Raw genomic sequence first — 14,998 nt, forward strand, 5'->3', positions numbered from 1 at the left:
AATTTCACATCAAAGGGAGAGTTATTCCAGCTCCTAAAGCCTAGTCTTTAGTCCGCACCCATCCCACCAATTCCCGCCCAAGCTCTTAAGTGTGTTGGCGCTGCAGGGAGGAGGGGGGTGACGGGCCCAGAGACCAGAAAAGGAAGGGAGGGACCATGGCTTCTTCTTTCTTTATTGGACACTTTGTAGATGTCACGCAGGTCTAAAAGTTACACTGTTAAATAATTATTTAAAAACCGACCAGGACTAAAGCCCTGGTCCAGAGCTCCAAACCAGAAGCAGAAAGGAATGGGGGTGGTGGGCTGGGGGGTATTCCTCCAACATCACCAAAACCCAGAAAACGAGGACCCTAAGCTCTTTCACAGGCCAACCCAGGATGTGGGCCCTTGGGCTAACCCTCAGGTGCCTCTGGCTGCATCACTATCAGGTCAGTAACCAGCAAGGAGCTGGCAGAATAGCCAGCCGAGTCCAGACATGGACAAAAGTAACTGGAAGGACAGGAAACGGACAGGTACTGTCCAGCTGTAGATAAGATCACAGAGTGCAGCTAAGGCAGGTGGGGGCAGGGGAGGGGCTGGGGAGCGGTATTGCAGCAATGCAGGAGTGTGGCCCCAGAGGCCCGGCCCCATCCAGGCAGGGGCTCACACATTGTGGGTCCTCCTGGTGAGCTGGGGCTCTTCGCCCACCAGCTTGGACTTGAGGTGCTCCTTGTAGGCCAGGATGTCTCCAGGCCACTTGGTGATTGTCTGCTTCTCACAGACCCAGATTTCCTGTGCAACCTAGAAAGCAAATCTTAGGCTTAATAACCCTGGCCAGCACTCTCCCGGTCCCTGCCCAGAAGACCACTGTCAGGTGAATCCAGGAAGAAACCCCCACCGCTCAGCCCCATATCCAGCTCACAGTTTCACCATCTCTAGGTTCTTTGGGATGCCTAACCCAAGGGTACTGTAGCCAGCGGGTTTGGAGCCCTTCAAGCCAAGATCTGCTGTGTCTCCTCATCTCCAGTTCCCCAACAGGGCCTACATCTGTTTAGAGGCCTCACTCTCGGGCGCCTGGGTGGCTCAGTTGGTTAAGCGACTGCCTTCGGCTCAGGTCATGATCCTGGAGTCCCAGGATCGAGTCCCACATCGGGCTCCCTGCTCAGCAGGGAGTCTGCTTCTCCCTCTGACCCTCTTCCCTCTCGTGCTCTCTTTCTCTCTCTCTCAAATAAATAAAATCTTAAAAAAAAAAAAAACTGTTTTAGAGGCTTCACTCTCAGCTTCCTTTTCTCCACCCCATCTTTCCCAAAGCTTCAGAGAAATGACCAGCAGCTTTTCCAGCAATGACTGGTGGTAACCCTTTGTCTAATCCAAATCCTCCTTAATATAATACTATTTCTATGCTAAAGAATCTTGGGACAATAGTAAAAGCACCTTGTTCTATACCCGACTTCCTCACCAATTTTGGCTAACAGTGCCAAATGTCAAATAGGCTAACATCCCCAAATAACTACTGAAAAAAATGAAGTATTTCTATTAAGACTTTCTAAGTTTCTCAGAGAGCCATAAAATCTGGTCCTCATCACCCTATTTACACCCCGAGACCTTTTCCCACATCCAATAAACATGTATTAAGTGCCCCCCTCCACACACACGCCATGACCGTGTTATACCCAACCTTCTCCTGACGCCCTCTGCTCTGACCCCCACTCCAGCCAGGGGCCTCACCTGCTGAATGAGTCTGAAATCATGGCTGACCAGCATCATACCACCCTCAAATTCATTGATGGCATCGGCCAGGGCGTCGATGGTCTCAATATCCAGGTGATTAGTGGGCTCATCCAGGAAGAGCATGTGGGGGTTCTGCCAGGCCAGCCAGGCCAGACACACTCGGCACTTCTGCCCATCAGACAGGTTCCGAATTGGGCTCACCTGGGTGGAACCATGACATTTATAGAACTTGGTGTTACTCCCATCACACACAGCATGACTCACCCCTCCCCACTGCTTCTCCATTAATGTTATCACCATTCTACAAAAAGGAAGACCCAAGATCACAGAGTGAGACAGCGACACAGCTACCAGTCTCTCAAGGCCTGTAGGGATAAATGTGGGAGCCTGGAGCACCTACCTAAGCACCTAAGGCCATAGCTCTTGCTCTCTCTCGGCACTTAAATCGTAACTAATTGGAACAATCTGGTGGATCCTCAATCCGGATCTGAATCCAGGAACTCGTTTTCTAGGTTCCAATTTCCTTTGCCCCCAAGCACTAAGGTTTATCTTGCTAGTCTGGGACCAGGGCATGTCAGAGACTGGCATGCTCCCTCATAAGGAGACCCGAATACTAGGATGCATACAACCTAGGGCAAAGGAAAGCTAGTGGGTTCTCCTGGATGCTAGAATCAAAGGAAGACACTTTTCAGTAGAGCATACAACTCTTGATCTCAGGGTTGTGAGTTCAAGCCCCACGTTGGGTGTGGAACCTACTTTAAGGAAAAAAAAAAAAAAAAAGGAAGAGACCTCAGGTCGCCAGAACAGTGTCCCCTAACCACACAGGCACAATCTCCCAGTTATCTGGGGTTGTTCCCCACATCCTCTCCGCTGACCTGCTGTTTCCCAGTGAGACCATATCGACCAATGATTTTCCTCATTTCTTCCTTCTCCTTAATCTCTGGGTAGCACTTCATCATGTACTCCAAAGGTGAGAGGTCTAAGTCCAGCTGCTCTTGTAAATGCTACAGGAAAAAAAGAATTCACTCAGATGTGACTGGTGTCCCACTTCAAAAGGAACCCTGCTGGGTTAACTGCTGAGTAACTCTACCTCTACGCAGGCACCTGTTCAAGATTCCAGGAGAAGCAGGCAAAAGCTGACTTGGTCGCATGCAGCCCCCTTCCCACACCCTGGATACCATTCCATACCCCAAGGCCTTTACCTGATGGTAACGTCCTATCTTGACATGAGAGTGTTTTCGGATCATCCCGTCTGTGGGTAGTAGCTAAAAAGAAAAGAGTATTAGGTGGAAAGATAAGCACATAGAAAGGGAAACTCGGTCAGAAGCAGACATGAGCAGAGTAGGAAAATAAGCGTATGTTCACTGAACAAGATGCAGAACTTCCTAAACAGAATCTACACCACCTCATAGACTGCTAATCTGGACACTCTAAAAATATTTAGGAAGCTACACTGAAACAGACGTTCTCAAGGGGAGCAAAGATACATACAACACAGTCTACTTAGTAATTAAATGTCTACTATAGAATGCACCACCTGCAAAACAAAGGACTTGGACATACCTACAACACAGGTTTTCTCAAACAAAAACACTGTCTCTAAATGCACATGTTCCTCTAAACGCTCTAACTGAAAACAAGGAAAAATGTTGAGACACATGCATGTTTTCTCTCTCTCACACTCACGCACACACAGAGATCCTCCTTCCCTCCCTCCCTCCGAGAAAACAGCTCCAAGCTTCAGCACTGCCAGTGACAACATCCCCCACCCCGGAAGCCAGCTCACTCACCACCAGCAGCTCACTCACCACTGGCGTGCTCAGCCCCTCCAAGCATAGCGGCCCCTGCACACCTTCCCTCTTCCTCAGACACAGTAAGTACCTACTCTTAGAAATCGCACACACCAACTTGGTACCATACCTCTCCAGTTAGCAGCTTCAGAAGAGTTGACTTCCCTGCTCCATTGGGCCCCACCAGAGCCACTCTCGTATCGAGATCAATACCAAATTCTAGATTGTTGTAGATGCAAGGCTGAGGTGGGTGTGAGAGAGAGATCAAAACAAGGCTAGATTACCCATCAATCAATTTGGCCGGTAGATAACCCCGCCATTTTCCCAGTCACCACCGGAGGTGGGAGTGTGGAGGAGGGAGGCAGCTCTCAGAGCAGACCCCAACCCACTGCTTCCACCCACCAACTCAGCTGAGCAGGTACCCTCCCAAGTACTTGAACAGGGGTCTCTGTGAGACCCTGGACGAGGCACCTAAGCTACTATGTCTGAAATATCCCGCGACCACATGGGTTAGCAGGTGGGTTCAGCAAAGAACAGCAGACTCTCTCAGCCAGGTGATGCTTACCTTATAAAATGCACCCCAGCCTCCCAAACACACAGGAGTACTCACCCCATCTTTTGTATACTTGAAGCTCACATTTTGCACCATAATGACAGGTGGAGGAATCTTGCCACACGGTGGAAAATAAAATGACAATGTCTAGGAAGAGGAGAGGGCGTTTATCAAGTTAGGTTGTGTCTTATCCACCTCACCGTAGGCCACTAACTTTACCGAAGCGGACCCCACCTTGTCGCTCACGACCCTCTCCGTCAGTCCCGATGCCATCATTTTCTGTAGTGTTTTCTCCTTGCTCTGGGCCTGCCGGGCCAGCTTGGCACTGCCATGACCAAACCTAGCAATGTAGTTCTGAAAGAGACCAGAAATGGGGCTTGGAGTATGGGCAGGTACCAAACAACTCATTTTAAATGTGGGGTAAATACTGGGGCGCCTGGGTGGCTCAGTCGTTAAGCGTCTGCCTTCAGCTCAGGTCATGGTCCCGGGGTCCTGGGATCGAGCCCCGCCATCAGATTCCCTGCTTGGCGGGAAGCCTGCTTCTCCCTCTCCCACTCCCCCTGCTTGTGTTCCCTCTCTCAATGTCTCTCTCCCTCTGTCAAATAAATAAATAAAATCTTTTTTAAAAATAAAGAAATAAAAACAAATGTGGGGTAAATACTGATGACAACTTCTTCCTGACTTCCAGCACCCCTCAATTCCCCAAATACCCTCATCCAACTCTCCTGGAGAATGTGAGCTCAGCTCTTACCTTCATGTGTGCAATCTGATCTTGCTCCCAGTGAAACCTCTTCATCTGGTTCTCCTCCAACTCCAGCCGTGTCTTCACATACTGATCATAATTACCCTGCAGAGAAATGTGCCAGGCAAGGCAGGCAGCTTTAACCTCGGTCCTGGTTCTCAGGGTTTAGGGGGATGTGGGATGTCATCTGACTTGGCCCTGGCTATAAGACTGTGCGGTAGGGAAAGAGGAAGTACATTAACAAAGCATACCCTAACCCAGAATCTGAGATCTTTCTAATTGTGTGCCTCTCACTCTTAGCTTAGCCAGAGCAGGATTCCAGAGCAAATCTTCAGGTTAGCCATAAAGACACCCACAGCACTGGCAGTAGTCCTGACCATAACTGTCACACGGACATCACGAGGCTCACAGCCTTCCAAGAGCACCTTCTACTCCTTCCCACCCCGCTTAGAGGGTGAAGCCCCATGTAGGCTACAGAAACTGCACCCAGAAAGGAAGACAGTAGACCAATCAGATTTAGGACGTAGCAAACACTGCACAATTGGACTGCGATGGTTTCTATCTGCAAAAAATTGGACTCAACCTAAATATTCATCAAAAAGGGCCTGATAAGTTACTAGATAGCTACACAAAGAAATATTATGCAATTACTGAAAAGAGTGAGGTTGCTCTATACATATTCATATGGGAAGCAGTATAAGATATAAAAATGTAAAAGCAACCTACAGAAGAGAACAATTATTAATATTACAACTCTGATATGTATACATGAAATTTTCCACAAATCCTTGCAAGTATACATGAAATCTCTGGAAGACTATACAAGAAATTATTAATACTCCCACAGTGAGCATAAGTATGAATGAAAAAGACTTCTATTTTCTTTCTTTTGAAATATAAAAAATGAAAAGGAAAGGCAGACAAGTGGGCTGTTGAGATCCTGACTCCCATTCTTCATGGAAGGAGGAGTAAATGTGCTGACTGTCATAAAGCAGAGTTAAGTAGTCATTCAAGAAGGCAGGGAGCAACAGGGCCTGCCTGGGCACCATGAAAAGTCAACCGCTTTACCAAAAAGCAAGTACACACCACGTAAACAGGCTGCCAATCGATGGCCTACAACCTGAGAGCAACTACTTTGAGACTAAAATAGAACAAGGCTGCAGGACTCCTTGTCCACATCTTTTAATAGCAATAGGTAGAAAAGGCCTACTAAGTCTGTTTGTTTTGTTTTTTTTAAAGGAGAGCTTCAAGGAGCTGATAAGCACAGAGGTTGCCGTCGAGAAGCTGGGGCCCGCTCACCGTGTAATACTTCAGCTTCTTGTTGTGCATGTGAATGATGTTGGTACAGACACCATTCAGAAAGTCCTGGGAATGAGAGACGAGGACCAGGATGCGCTTAAAACTGTAAAGCAGAGAACCAGTCAGGGAGGTACTCACAACTGTGACGGTCCGCGACAGGGGAGCCGAGAGGCCCAGACAACCTTCATCTTTCCCCATCCTTACGCCGGAGCACCCTTTAGATTTAACAGCCAATTCCCTGCTCCCAGCAACCACCCAGGCCACCAGTGCACAATCCACCTGTAATGGCACTTCGATGCCTTTCATTCTGAGTTTCCTCAATCTGCTGTTCTAATTTTCAGCAGAATGGAGTGGAGATGGTAGTTCACCAGTGATGGTAAAAATAAGCGTATGTACACAAACATATCCATAAATGTCTCTAACAGATGGGTGGGAAGAACTGAGCAGGTGCGATAAAAATCACTAAATTCTGCTTTTTGAAAGACGTTACCAAGTCATTGCAGAGACCACTAAAAGCCTGCCCTCAGAGTTGGTACAATATTCCAGTTATTCAGCTCTTTAGCCATGTCACTGCATCATGATCTTCAGTAGGAGGCCCCTCTTTACATGATGCATAGAAATACAGTTAAAAGAAAAATACTGTCTAAAGACATGTATGAAGTATGAAGATGCTGTAATTTAACTGGGAAGAACCGAGAAAGTTAAAAAAACAACTGGCACATTTCAGACTAAAAATAACTAATCAAACAAAAAGGCCTGCCCTAAAGTGCTTACCGTTTTTTCAATTTGGCCTTCACCCAGCCTTGTATCAGTTCCTTTTCTCATTGCTCTCCTATCACTGCAGTTTCCAGGCATCCATTTCCTTTAGACTCTGCTCAAATCCCCCCTTCAGGACCTGCCCACTCCCACCCCCCATCCCTAGCCCCTTACGTCTTTAATTCTTCTTCCAACCACACACAGGCATCGAGGTCCAGGTGGTTGGTGGGCTCGTCCAGGAGCAGCATGAAGGGCCGAATGAAGAGGGCTCTGAAGGATAGGAAAGGAGACAGAGCCCCTTCAGTCTGCTGCGGGCTACACAGGAGGGGACGGCCCTGCCTGCTACCTGCAACTCTGGTCAGGCCTGACTTCAGTCCTGAAATCAATTCTAGGTTCTATACCTTCAAGGAAAGGGGAGAACGAAGAGAGAAACCAGAACTGAGATGAAAGGGCAGAAAACAGTGCTGAGAAGCACAAAGATGGCGCAGTTTGAGGATAAGGTTGTAAAAGTCCTTATGAGTCTGGAAAGTCTTTTACGCTAAGTTGGTGACCATCAGGAAGACAAAAGGAGAGAGGAAATAAATTGCTAAAGCAAAAAGTATTCAAGTTAAACTTATCCAATTGGGTTGCCAGACTTTTAGCAAGGAGGCCAAAAAATGTTCTCTTCTTAGGTGGAATCTCAAGCCAGCAGAAGCAAGGGGATAGCACTGGTTCCTAGATCCACAGTCACCACACTGCAGAGTTTTTTAGAAACAAGACTTCCAGGCACCAAATTCCAGTATTCCAACTGCACAGATGTGAAGAAGAGGCTAGGAAATCTGTACTTCTAAAGCTCCCTAGGGGAACCGGAGGTAGCTAATCCTTGCTAGCACGTGGAACCACTGCTCTCATGGTCTAAGGCACACACAGAAAGCCTTGCTAAAGGAGCGTCTCAAACCTCACCAATTTACTTGGCAGAGAACAGTGGGGTAAGGGAGCACCTATGGGGACTTTCTGGGGGGACTGCTGAGGGAACGATGGTCTCTACAAACTCACTTTGGGTCCAGGTCACAAGAGGTAAGGAAAGATTACTTAATAACTGCCTAATATATTTTATCTTTACATAGCAAGGATCAGGACTGAAACACAGAAAAGGAAAGGATGGGAGTCAGGAAGGAAGAAATGGGCCTACTTTACCATTTTACCTAGGGCTGATCCTAGGATTCCCAAACACTGTGCCAGAAATCCAACAATGATCACTTCAGTCAGGAAGCTCACTCATTAGCCCAAGCATACCACCCCCCTCCACACCGCTGGTGTCTTGTTACTGACCACTGACCCCTGTTCTCAACAGTTCCACTGGAGTAAGCATTCAACCCCGAGGGAAATGGGGAGCTACAGAGGGTAGAGAAGGAGGAAGGAACTCACCTGGCAAGGGCAACCCTCATTCTCCAGCCCCCACTGAAGTCTTTCAGCTTCTTGCGCTGCATGGCAGGAGTGAAACCCAACCCGTGCAAGATCCGTGAGGCCCTCATCTCCGCCTTGTCGGCATCCAGCTCTTCCAGTCGCTCGTAGAGCTCCATGAGCTTCTCACACTCGGCTGCGGGCAGAGAATGGTTCGTGAGGCTCCCTGGGCCTTCCCTGGGAGGAGGTCCACCCCCACCCCTAGGTCCGGAGCCCTACCATCCTCATGAGCCAGCCGCTCAGCCTCCCTCTCCAGCATGGCCCGCTCTGTGTCGACTTCCATCACACACTGCAAGGGTGTCTTGTCACTAGGGGGCATCTCCCGAGTCAGATGGTAGATGTCAATGTGCTCAGGGATGGGCACTTCCCGTTTCCCAATAGCAGAGAGCAGCATGGACTTTCCTGAGAAGAGCAGGCAAAGAATGGGAAGAGGACACTCAGCACAGGTCTGCCTATCGTTCCCCTGTACCAGTTCCTCCACTCCAGCCAAACCATGACCTCACCATTTTTTCTAGTACCTTCCTTCCTTCCTTTCATTTGTCCCCACCCCCCTGCTTTCTGGGGCTACCTTTCCAACTTTTCTCCAATTCTTGCCCCACCCCTCTTCCGTCAAGTCAGATCACCTATAGTGGCCTCACACACCACCAGGCCTATCCCTCCCACCCACTCCTCCAGCACCTACTGTCTGTAACTACTCCTGTGGTACTTACCACATACTGCTCTGTACTGCTAGTTCCTTTTCCCTGGACATATGTGGTCTCCCACCCATATTGTAAACTCCTTGCTTTGCACATAGCTGGTGCTAAGTAAATACTTGCTGAGTGACAGACGAGCCAAGGAGAGACACCTCCCACCTCGCCTTCCAAGGGCCTCACCAATTCCATTTAAGCCAATGAGGCCATAACGACGGCCTGAGTTTAATTCCAGTTTGGTGTCACTGAGCAGCTCTTGACCATGAAAGGTGAGGGAGAGGTTGATAATGTGGGCGTCGGTACTGTTGGGGTGAGAGGCAAGGACACCAGTGACAGCTCGAGCAGCAGCTTTCTTCATCTCAAAGTCCTCTAGCTCCTTTGTCAGCAAATCCACTTCTGGAGACAGAAAAGAAGTTTGGGAAGAGGGTAAGGCAGACCCCACCCTCGCACTAAAAGAGCATTCAGACAGCTCAGTTAGTAGAGAATCAGCCTTTTAAACTGAGGGTCCAGGGTTCGAGTCCCTGTTTGGGCATTGGAGTTTTTTGCCCCTTACTTAGGTGACCAAATGTTATCATATGAAGACCTAAATGCTGAAAAAGGCATGCCCTGCAGGACCTGGGTTCAAGATCAAGTGGAGCTGACTCAGATGTTTCACAAGCTTTACAGAGTGTATACATTGTATACAGATCTGTCCTAATACCCTCCTTTCACAGACTACTTTTTACTTCACAACTGTGAGGACTGTGTGACAATGGCAATCAGTAAAGGTTGGAGAATGGTGACCTGGAGCATCAAGTAATCTCCAACTCAGAGAGGAGAGAGGACTCAGTCTTGGCGGAGGGAGCAGAAACGACATGGGTCCCTGATAATAAGAAATGTTTTAAGAGGGTTGGAAAGAAAACAGATGTCACATTTCAGAACAGCAGCTGCCTGAGGAAGCAAGGTGAAAACTAAAGCTCTCCTATTACTGAGATGGGGATACAACAGCTGGGTTCCCTGGAAATCCTATTTTCCTAGGGGCAAAAGTGAAGAAGAAATTTGTAATGGGAACAGTGGACAATAGTCTCAAGTAGGATTCACTTTGCTACCTTTCCAATTCAGCGAGAGAGAGCTGATGAGAGACACTGCTTCACCATGGTTCCTGAGGACCTAGACGGGACCCCACCTCTCTATTTTAGAGATCACAACTCAGCCTCCTCATTCACTCCCATCATTTTCAACTTGGCAATCCTCCACTACTCTGGCCAGGAATAACACTTCCCTGTGGCTTGACCTTACTGCACCAGCTTTCTCCCCTAATTCTTATTTTGGAGACAATTCCTACCACTCAACTCTCTCCTCTCAATCACTTTTAATTCCCCCTTTTCTGAATTCCTGTCTGTTATGACTTGTATTAGTAATTTCACTCTCCTCTTCAAACATTTACTTAGTATCTCCATCTGCAAAGTCAGTCCTACAAAAAAGTATGAACCAAGAAACACGCTCCCTGAACTCAAAGATCAAATGATTTTGATGAAGAAACAGAAGACACAACATAAAAAGTAACACTATATGACACCACAGGGGTATAGTGAATGATATTATTTTAAAGGTCAGGTTTGATGGGGAAAGTTTTGCTATCCTGAGCTGGGCCCCAAGAGAAATGTCAAATGCACCTAGCACAAAAATTGTGGCATTAGAACCTTGGTGTATAAGGGCAAAAATGTCATGACTAGTCAACAGACAATAATAGTCTGGATGGAGCAGGTCTGTTTGGGGAATTTTCAGAGGGGCAGAAAGAAGGTTAGGAAGAGACTTCCAAGGGCCTGGAAAATTCTGTATCACACACTGTCATGTTTCCCCAGCTGGACTGTAAGTTATCAGAGAACAGACAGTTCAAAGTGCATCAGTATGTAGCATGGTGTCTAGCATTTGAGAGGTGCTCAATAAATAGTTCCCAAAATATAAAGAACAGAAAAGCATCTTTTCCCAGGAAAAATCCAAAAAAGCAATTCATAAGTTTCTCTCTTGGTAGAGTCACTACCCCTGGAAGGCCAGAGGTATGATGTGGCAAAGAACCTGGCACACTGACCACCATGTGTAGAAATGGAAAATGAGAAAAGGGCAAGGAACTGACCTCCTCTGGCTAGCATGCAGAGCACCAAGACAGCACAATACCCGTACATTTGTTTGCCACTAGGCATGTGAGAACCTTGTGTTCGGTTTTCCTGATCAATAGCAAGAGGGCACGAGCTCCAATTCTATGGGTCTGGTTCATCATGAAAAGTTTTGTGGCACCGGATATATTCTCCAGTGCCCCCCCGCATCAGGATTCTGACTCCAGTTTGGGCATCCATTAGGTTGTAGCAACCATCCCAGGAACCCACGTCTCCCTCAATTCACCTGTGCTCTCTCGGCCATTGGCCTCATTTTTCTCCTCTGCCATCTGTGGTTCTGTGACAGTATCTCCGTTTTCTTCGTGTCCCTTTCTGGGCCGCTGTCGTGCTTTGGCAGCTTCCTTCTTTTTGGCTGCCTTCTTCTTGGCCAGGTCAGAGGGCATGGTGATGAACCACAGGGGTACGAAACTGTTCTTACAGGGAGCCTGAAGAAAGGTAAACACCCCACAATTCTGAACTTGTAGTAGAATGCCTGGGCCCTGCTCCATCCCGCTCAGGAATTTTCCTACCAAGCTTCGGAGACCCTGCTCCGCCCATGCCTAGCCGCTCCAAATTTTGTCAGGGTCTCTCAAGCCAATTCTGGTCCTCGGCCGCTTTTCTAATCTTAACATCTCTTCCCTCAGGCTTTGTCCACCAATCCCCACGGACTGCCTCACTCTGGAAACGCTCCTCCTTTCAGGGCCTCCAGTTAGGGACCAGGTTCTGCCCCCTCGGCAGAGGTCCCCGTCTCCGGTTTCCCAACTTGGCGCTCCAGCCGGCCGCCTCACTTTCCCGGGCTTCCTCCTCCCGTCTGCCTCAGTCCTCCTCTCCGTTTCCCTCTCCACACCACCGAGCCGTCGGGCCCAGCTTCTTCCCGGGACGCACTCGTCTTCCCCTCGCTAGGTCCCCTCAGGGTCTCCTCACTCGCCACCCCCGGGACTTTCCCCAGCCCCCGCCCGTCAGCGTCTCTCCCTGGGCCCTTTCTTCTCCTCCGCAGCCTCCTCCATCCCGACCCCGTCCCTCCTCCCTCTTCTCTTCTTCCCTCCCCCCTCACCGGCCAGCACCCTCCCCCCGGCGCCCCTTCCCCCAACTCACTGGGCCTCGCCGCTCGGCCTCTGTCGCAACAGAGCTGCTCCTTGGGCTCCTCCGCGTGCGGCCGGCTCACCAGCCAATCACGGCATCGCGCGGCTGTCGGCGCGCCGCCGCGCAGACTCCTGGGAAGTGTTGTTCTCGAGTCGCGGCGGCCAGAGCGGAGACCCCTCCTCGAGAACTACCGCCTATCTCAGGGACCTGCCGGGCTCGCGTGACGTCATCAGGATGAGCGAGGATGGGGGGATTAGAGTCCAAGAGCCAGCCCCCGACCTGCCGGCTTTGGGCCTGGAAACTGCAACTCCCAGACTGCTCCTCGGATAAGGGGCTGGGCCTTCCAGGCTTTACCCCACCTCTCAAAAAATCTGTTGAGTTCTGTGCAGATACTGAGTTTATGGGGCCGCCCAGCCGGCTCAAACATCAGGGCGAGCGACTACACTTCCCAGCATGCGTCAGGAGGGAGTGGGTCGAAACAATGGGGAGAGGAGAGGAGGGAGGAGGAGGGTGAAGGAGGAAGAAGGAGGAGGAAGAGTGGGGCGACGGAGAAGAGAGGGCCGAGAAAGAGGCGCGTCACGACGAAGATGATGCGAAGAACAGAATTCCTCTTTGAAAGAAAGGCGTCCTCGTTTTATGGAACCGAGATTTTAGATGCTGGTCCTGTGTTAACCAAACTTAGAGGGTGCCGAACGTTGTTCCTGAACCTTTGCCGCTTAGCCTACACACTCCAGAATTGTTAGATTTCCATGAAAGCCGTGTAAGTCCGCTGGTAAGAGTTCTGAAGTTAAAAACAAAACAAAACAAAACAAAAAAAAAAAAGAAAAAAACCCTTTCCTGAGTTTAGCTGTATCACCGGTTAGGCTTGTAACCTTGCCCCTTTTTTCCCTCTTGAGTCTTACTGTTTAAAATGCCTCACGGACTTCTCATCGCCCACATTGTAAACCCCAAATCTGTAGCCTCAAATACAAGGAAGACCTTTTGTGATCCCTGTTACTTCTCCAGGATTTTGATCAGCGGCGCCCCACCGTCAGTGATACTGCTAGAGGGAGGCAAATGAAGATTTTAATCCCTTTGAGCACATTCTTCAAAAGTGCCCCCACCTCAGTAAAAAAAAAAAAAAAAGAGAGAGAGAGCTCACTCTTCTCCCATGGAATGAACTAGTTTTTCTCTTCAAAGCTGATGCTCCACTAGAGTCTACGTGTATTTCAAGTAAGCCTTGCTATTTCATGCCTTCATGCCTTGAGTATAGCTTTTTCTCGAATACGCTCCACCAATTAAGTGCCCATCATATGTCAGGCTCAGAGCTAGATACTGGAGTTGTAATGGAGACAAGTTATTCCCTGACCCCAGGGAGCTCATAATTAAGGAACATTTATTTTTTTTTTTAAGATGTTAGTTATTTGTCGGAGAGTGTGCACTCACAAGCAGGGGAAGGAGCAGGCAGAGGGAGAAGCAGACTCCCCACTGAGCAGAGAGCCCCGCAGTGGGGGCTCAATCCCTGGACCCTGAGATCATGACCTGAGCCGAAGGCAGATGCTTAACCTACTGAGCCACCCAGGCGCCCCTGCGAAGCCTTTCTTTATGAAGCAGAGAAGTTATATATGGTTGTGGATCACATAAAATCACTCATCCAAGCACCTAGCCTCTTGGGAGCACTGTCGACAATAGGTCTCCCTCTCCCAGCCTCATTAAAATGTGTAGTTACAGGCAGGTTACAGAAAACTAACATTTATTATGCTCTTACATTTATGCTATCCCATTTAATCCCCCCCTCCCAAACTCTGAGGTGGGTATTATTACCACTTTGCAGATTAGAAACAAAAGCACAGAGCTGTTAATAAAACAACACTGCTGGTAGGAGACAGTGCCGGGATTTGAGGCTGGAATTTTCTGGTTTGTAAAATGGCTTGGGATGGCCAGAGAAAGATTAACCAGCTACTTCTCTGAAGCCACCCACATAGCAACCAATCACATCCACGATTTCCCATGATCAACAGTTGCTGGGCAGAGTCTCCCTCAGCACAGCAAGAGTAGCTTAGAAAAATTTTTGGCCATGTAGAATTTCTGCCATTCTCACCTAAGGTTCTGATCTTTTGCAGGGAACAGACCTGGGTATGGGGGAGAAAGAATTGGGAAAATGGGAGGGAGAGAGTAAGAGAGATGTGGGAAGAGAAGAGAAGAAAAGAACTGGTTAAGTTTGAAAAATCACAGGTCAGTGCTGGAAGAAAAACATTTGGTCTGGGCTCTTTATTTAAAATATGAAGAAACGGGCACCTGGCTGGCTCAGTTGGTGGAATGTCCAACTCCTGATCTCCGGATCATGGGTTCAAGCTCCACGTTGGGCGTAGAGTCTACTTAAAAAAAAAAAAAATAATAAAGTAAAACATGAAGAAACTGAGACCCAAATAAGGAAATGTTTCATCCAGAATTACCTAGAAACTTAGTAACCAAGAAGGGTCTGGAACTGTGTTGTTCAATGTGGTAGTCCCTACCCACATATGGCTGTGGAGCACTTGAAATGTGGCTAGTCTGAATTAACTAAGTGTAAAATAACTGTCAATTTCAAAGACTGTGTGTGGAGACAAAGGAGGCAAAAATATGCAATGGGAAAAAGACAGTCTCTTCACTAAATGGTGTTGGGAAAAGTGGACAGCTACATGCAAAAAAGAAGAAGAAGAAGAAGAAGAAAAGAAAAAGAAGAAGAAGAAGAAGAAGAAGAAGAAGAAGAAGAAGAAGAAGAAGAAGAAGAAGCTGGGCCACTTTCTTACACCATACATGAAAATAAACTCAACA

The 14,998-nt window shown here is 48.3% G+C and overlaps 1 protein-coding gene across 3 annotated transcripts; it reads right to left on the reverse strand.

The window, feature by feature from the left end:
* Positions 1-155: 155 nt before the first annotated feature.
* Positions 156-12,364, reverse strand: LOC113911398 (ATP-binding cassette sub-family F member 2). 3 transcript variants are annotated; one of them, XM_027573951.1, is made up of 15 exons: positions 12,215-12,364; positions 11,367-11,565; positions 9,168-9,380; positions 8,512-8,694; positions 8,257-8,428; positions 7,024-7,119; positions 6,094-6,196; positions 4,804-4,899; positions 4,287-4,406; positions 4,110-4,199; positions 3,630-3,740; positions 2,912-2,974; positions 2,585-2,713; positions 1,707-1,910; positions 156-779 (listed from the first exon to the last, which is right to left on the reverse strand). In XM_027573951.1, the coding sequence occupies exons 2-15, from the start codon at positions 11,521-11,523 to the stop codon at positions 642-644; spliced, it is 1,875 nt and encodes a 624-aa protein (XP_027429752.1). In that variant the 5' UTR covers positions 11,524-11,565; positions 12,215-12,364; the 3' UTR covers positions 156-641. The 3 variants fall into 3 exon arrangements, with proteins under 3 accessions (XP_027429752.1, XP_027429754.1, XP_027429753.1); XM_027573953.2 differs by lacking the exon at positions 12,215-12,364 and adding an exon at positions 12,174-12,192; XM_027573952.2 differs by lacking the exon at positions 12,215-12,364 and adding an exon at positions 11,650-12,146.
* Positions 12,365-14,998: the final 2,634 nt, after the last annotated feature.

This window comes from Zalophus californianus, chromosome 12, assembly GCF_009762305.2.
Source record: "Zalophus californianus isolate mZalCal1 chromosome 12, mZalCal1.pri.v2, whole genome shotgun sequence".
NCBI lineage: Eukaryota > Metazoa > Chordata > Mammalia > Carnivora > Otariidae > Zalophus > Zalophus californianus.

Excerpts from the sequence above, each read along its gene's own strand:
- LOC113911398 (XM_027573951.1), bottom strand. The coding sequence starts at position 11,523 with ATGCCCTCTGACCTGGCCAAGAAGAAGGCAGCCAAAAAGAAGGAAGCT. Across the intron at positions 6,197-7,023 it reads TTGGAAGAAGAATTAAAGAC|TTTTAAGCGCATCCTGGTCC; the intron begins GTAAGGGGCTAG and ends TCTGCTTTACAG. Across the intron at positions 2,975-3,629 it reads TGAAGCTGCTAACTGGAGAG|CTACTACCCACAGACGGGAT; the intron begins GTATGGTACCAA and ends TTTTCTTTTTAG.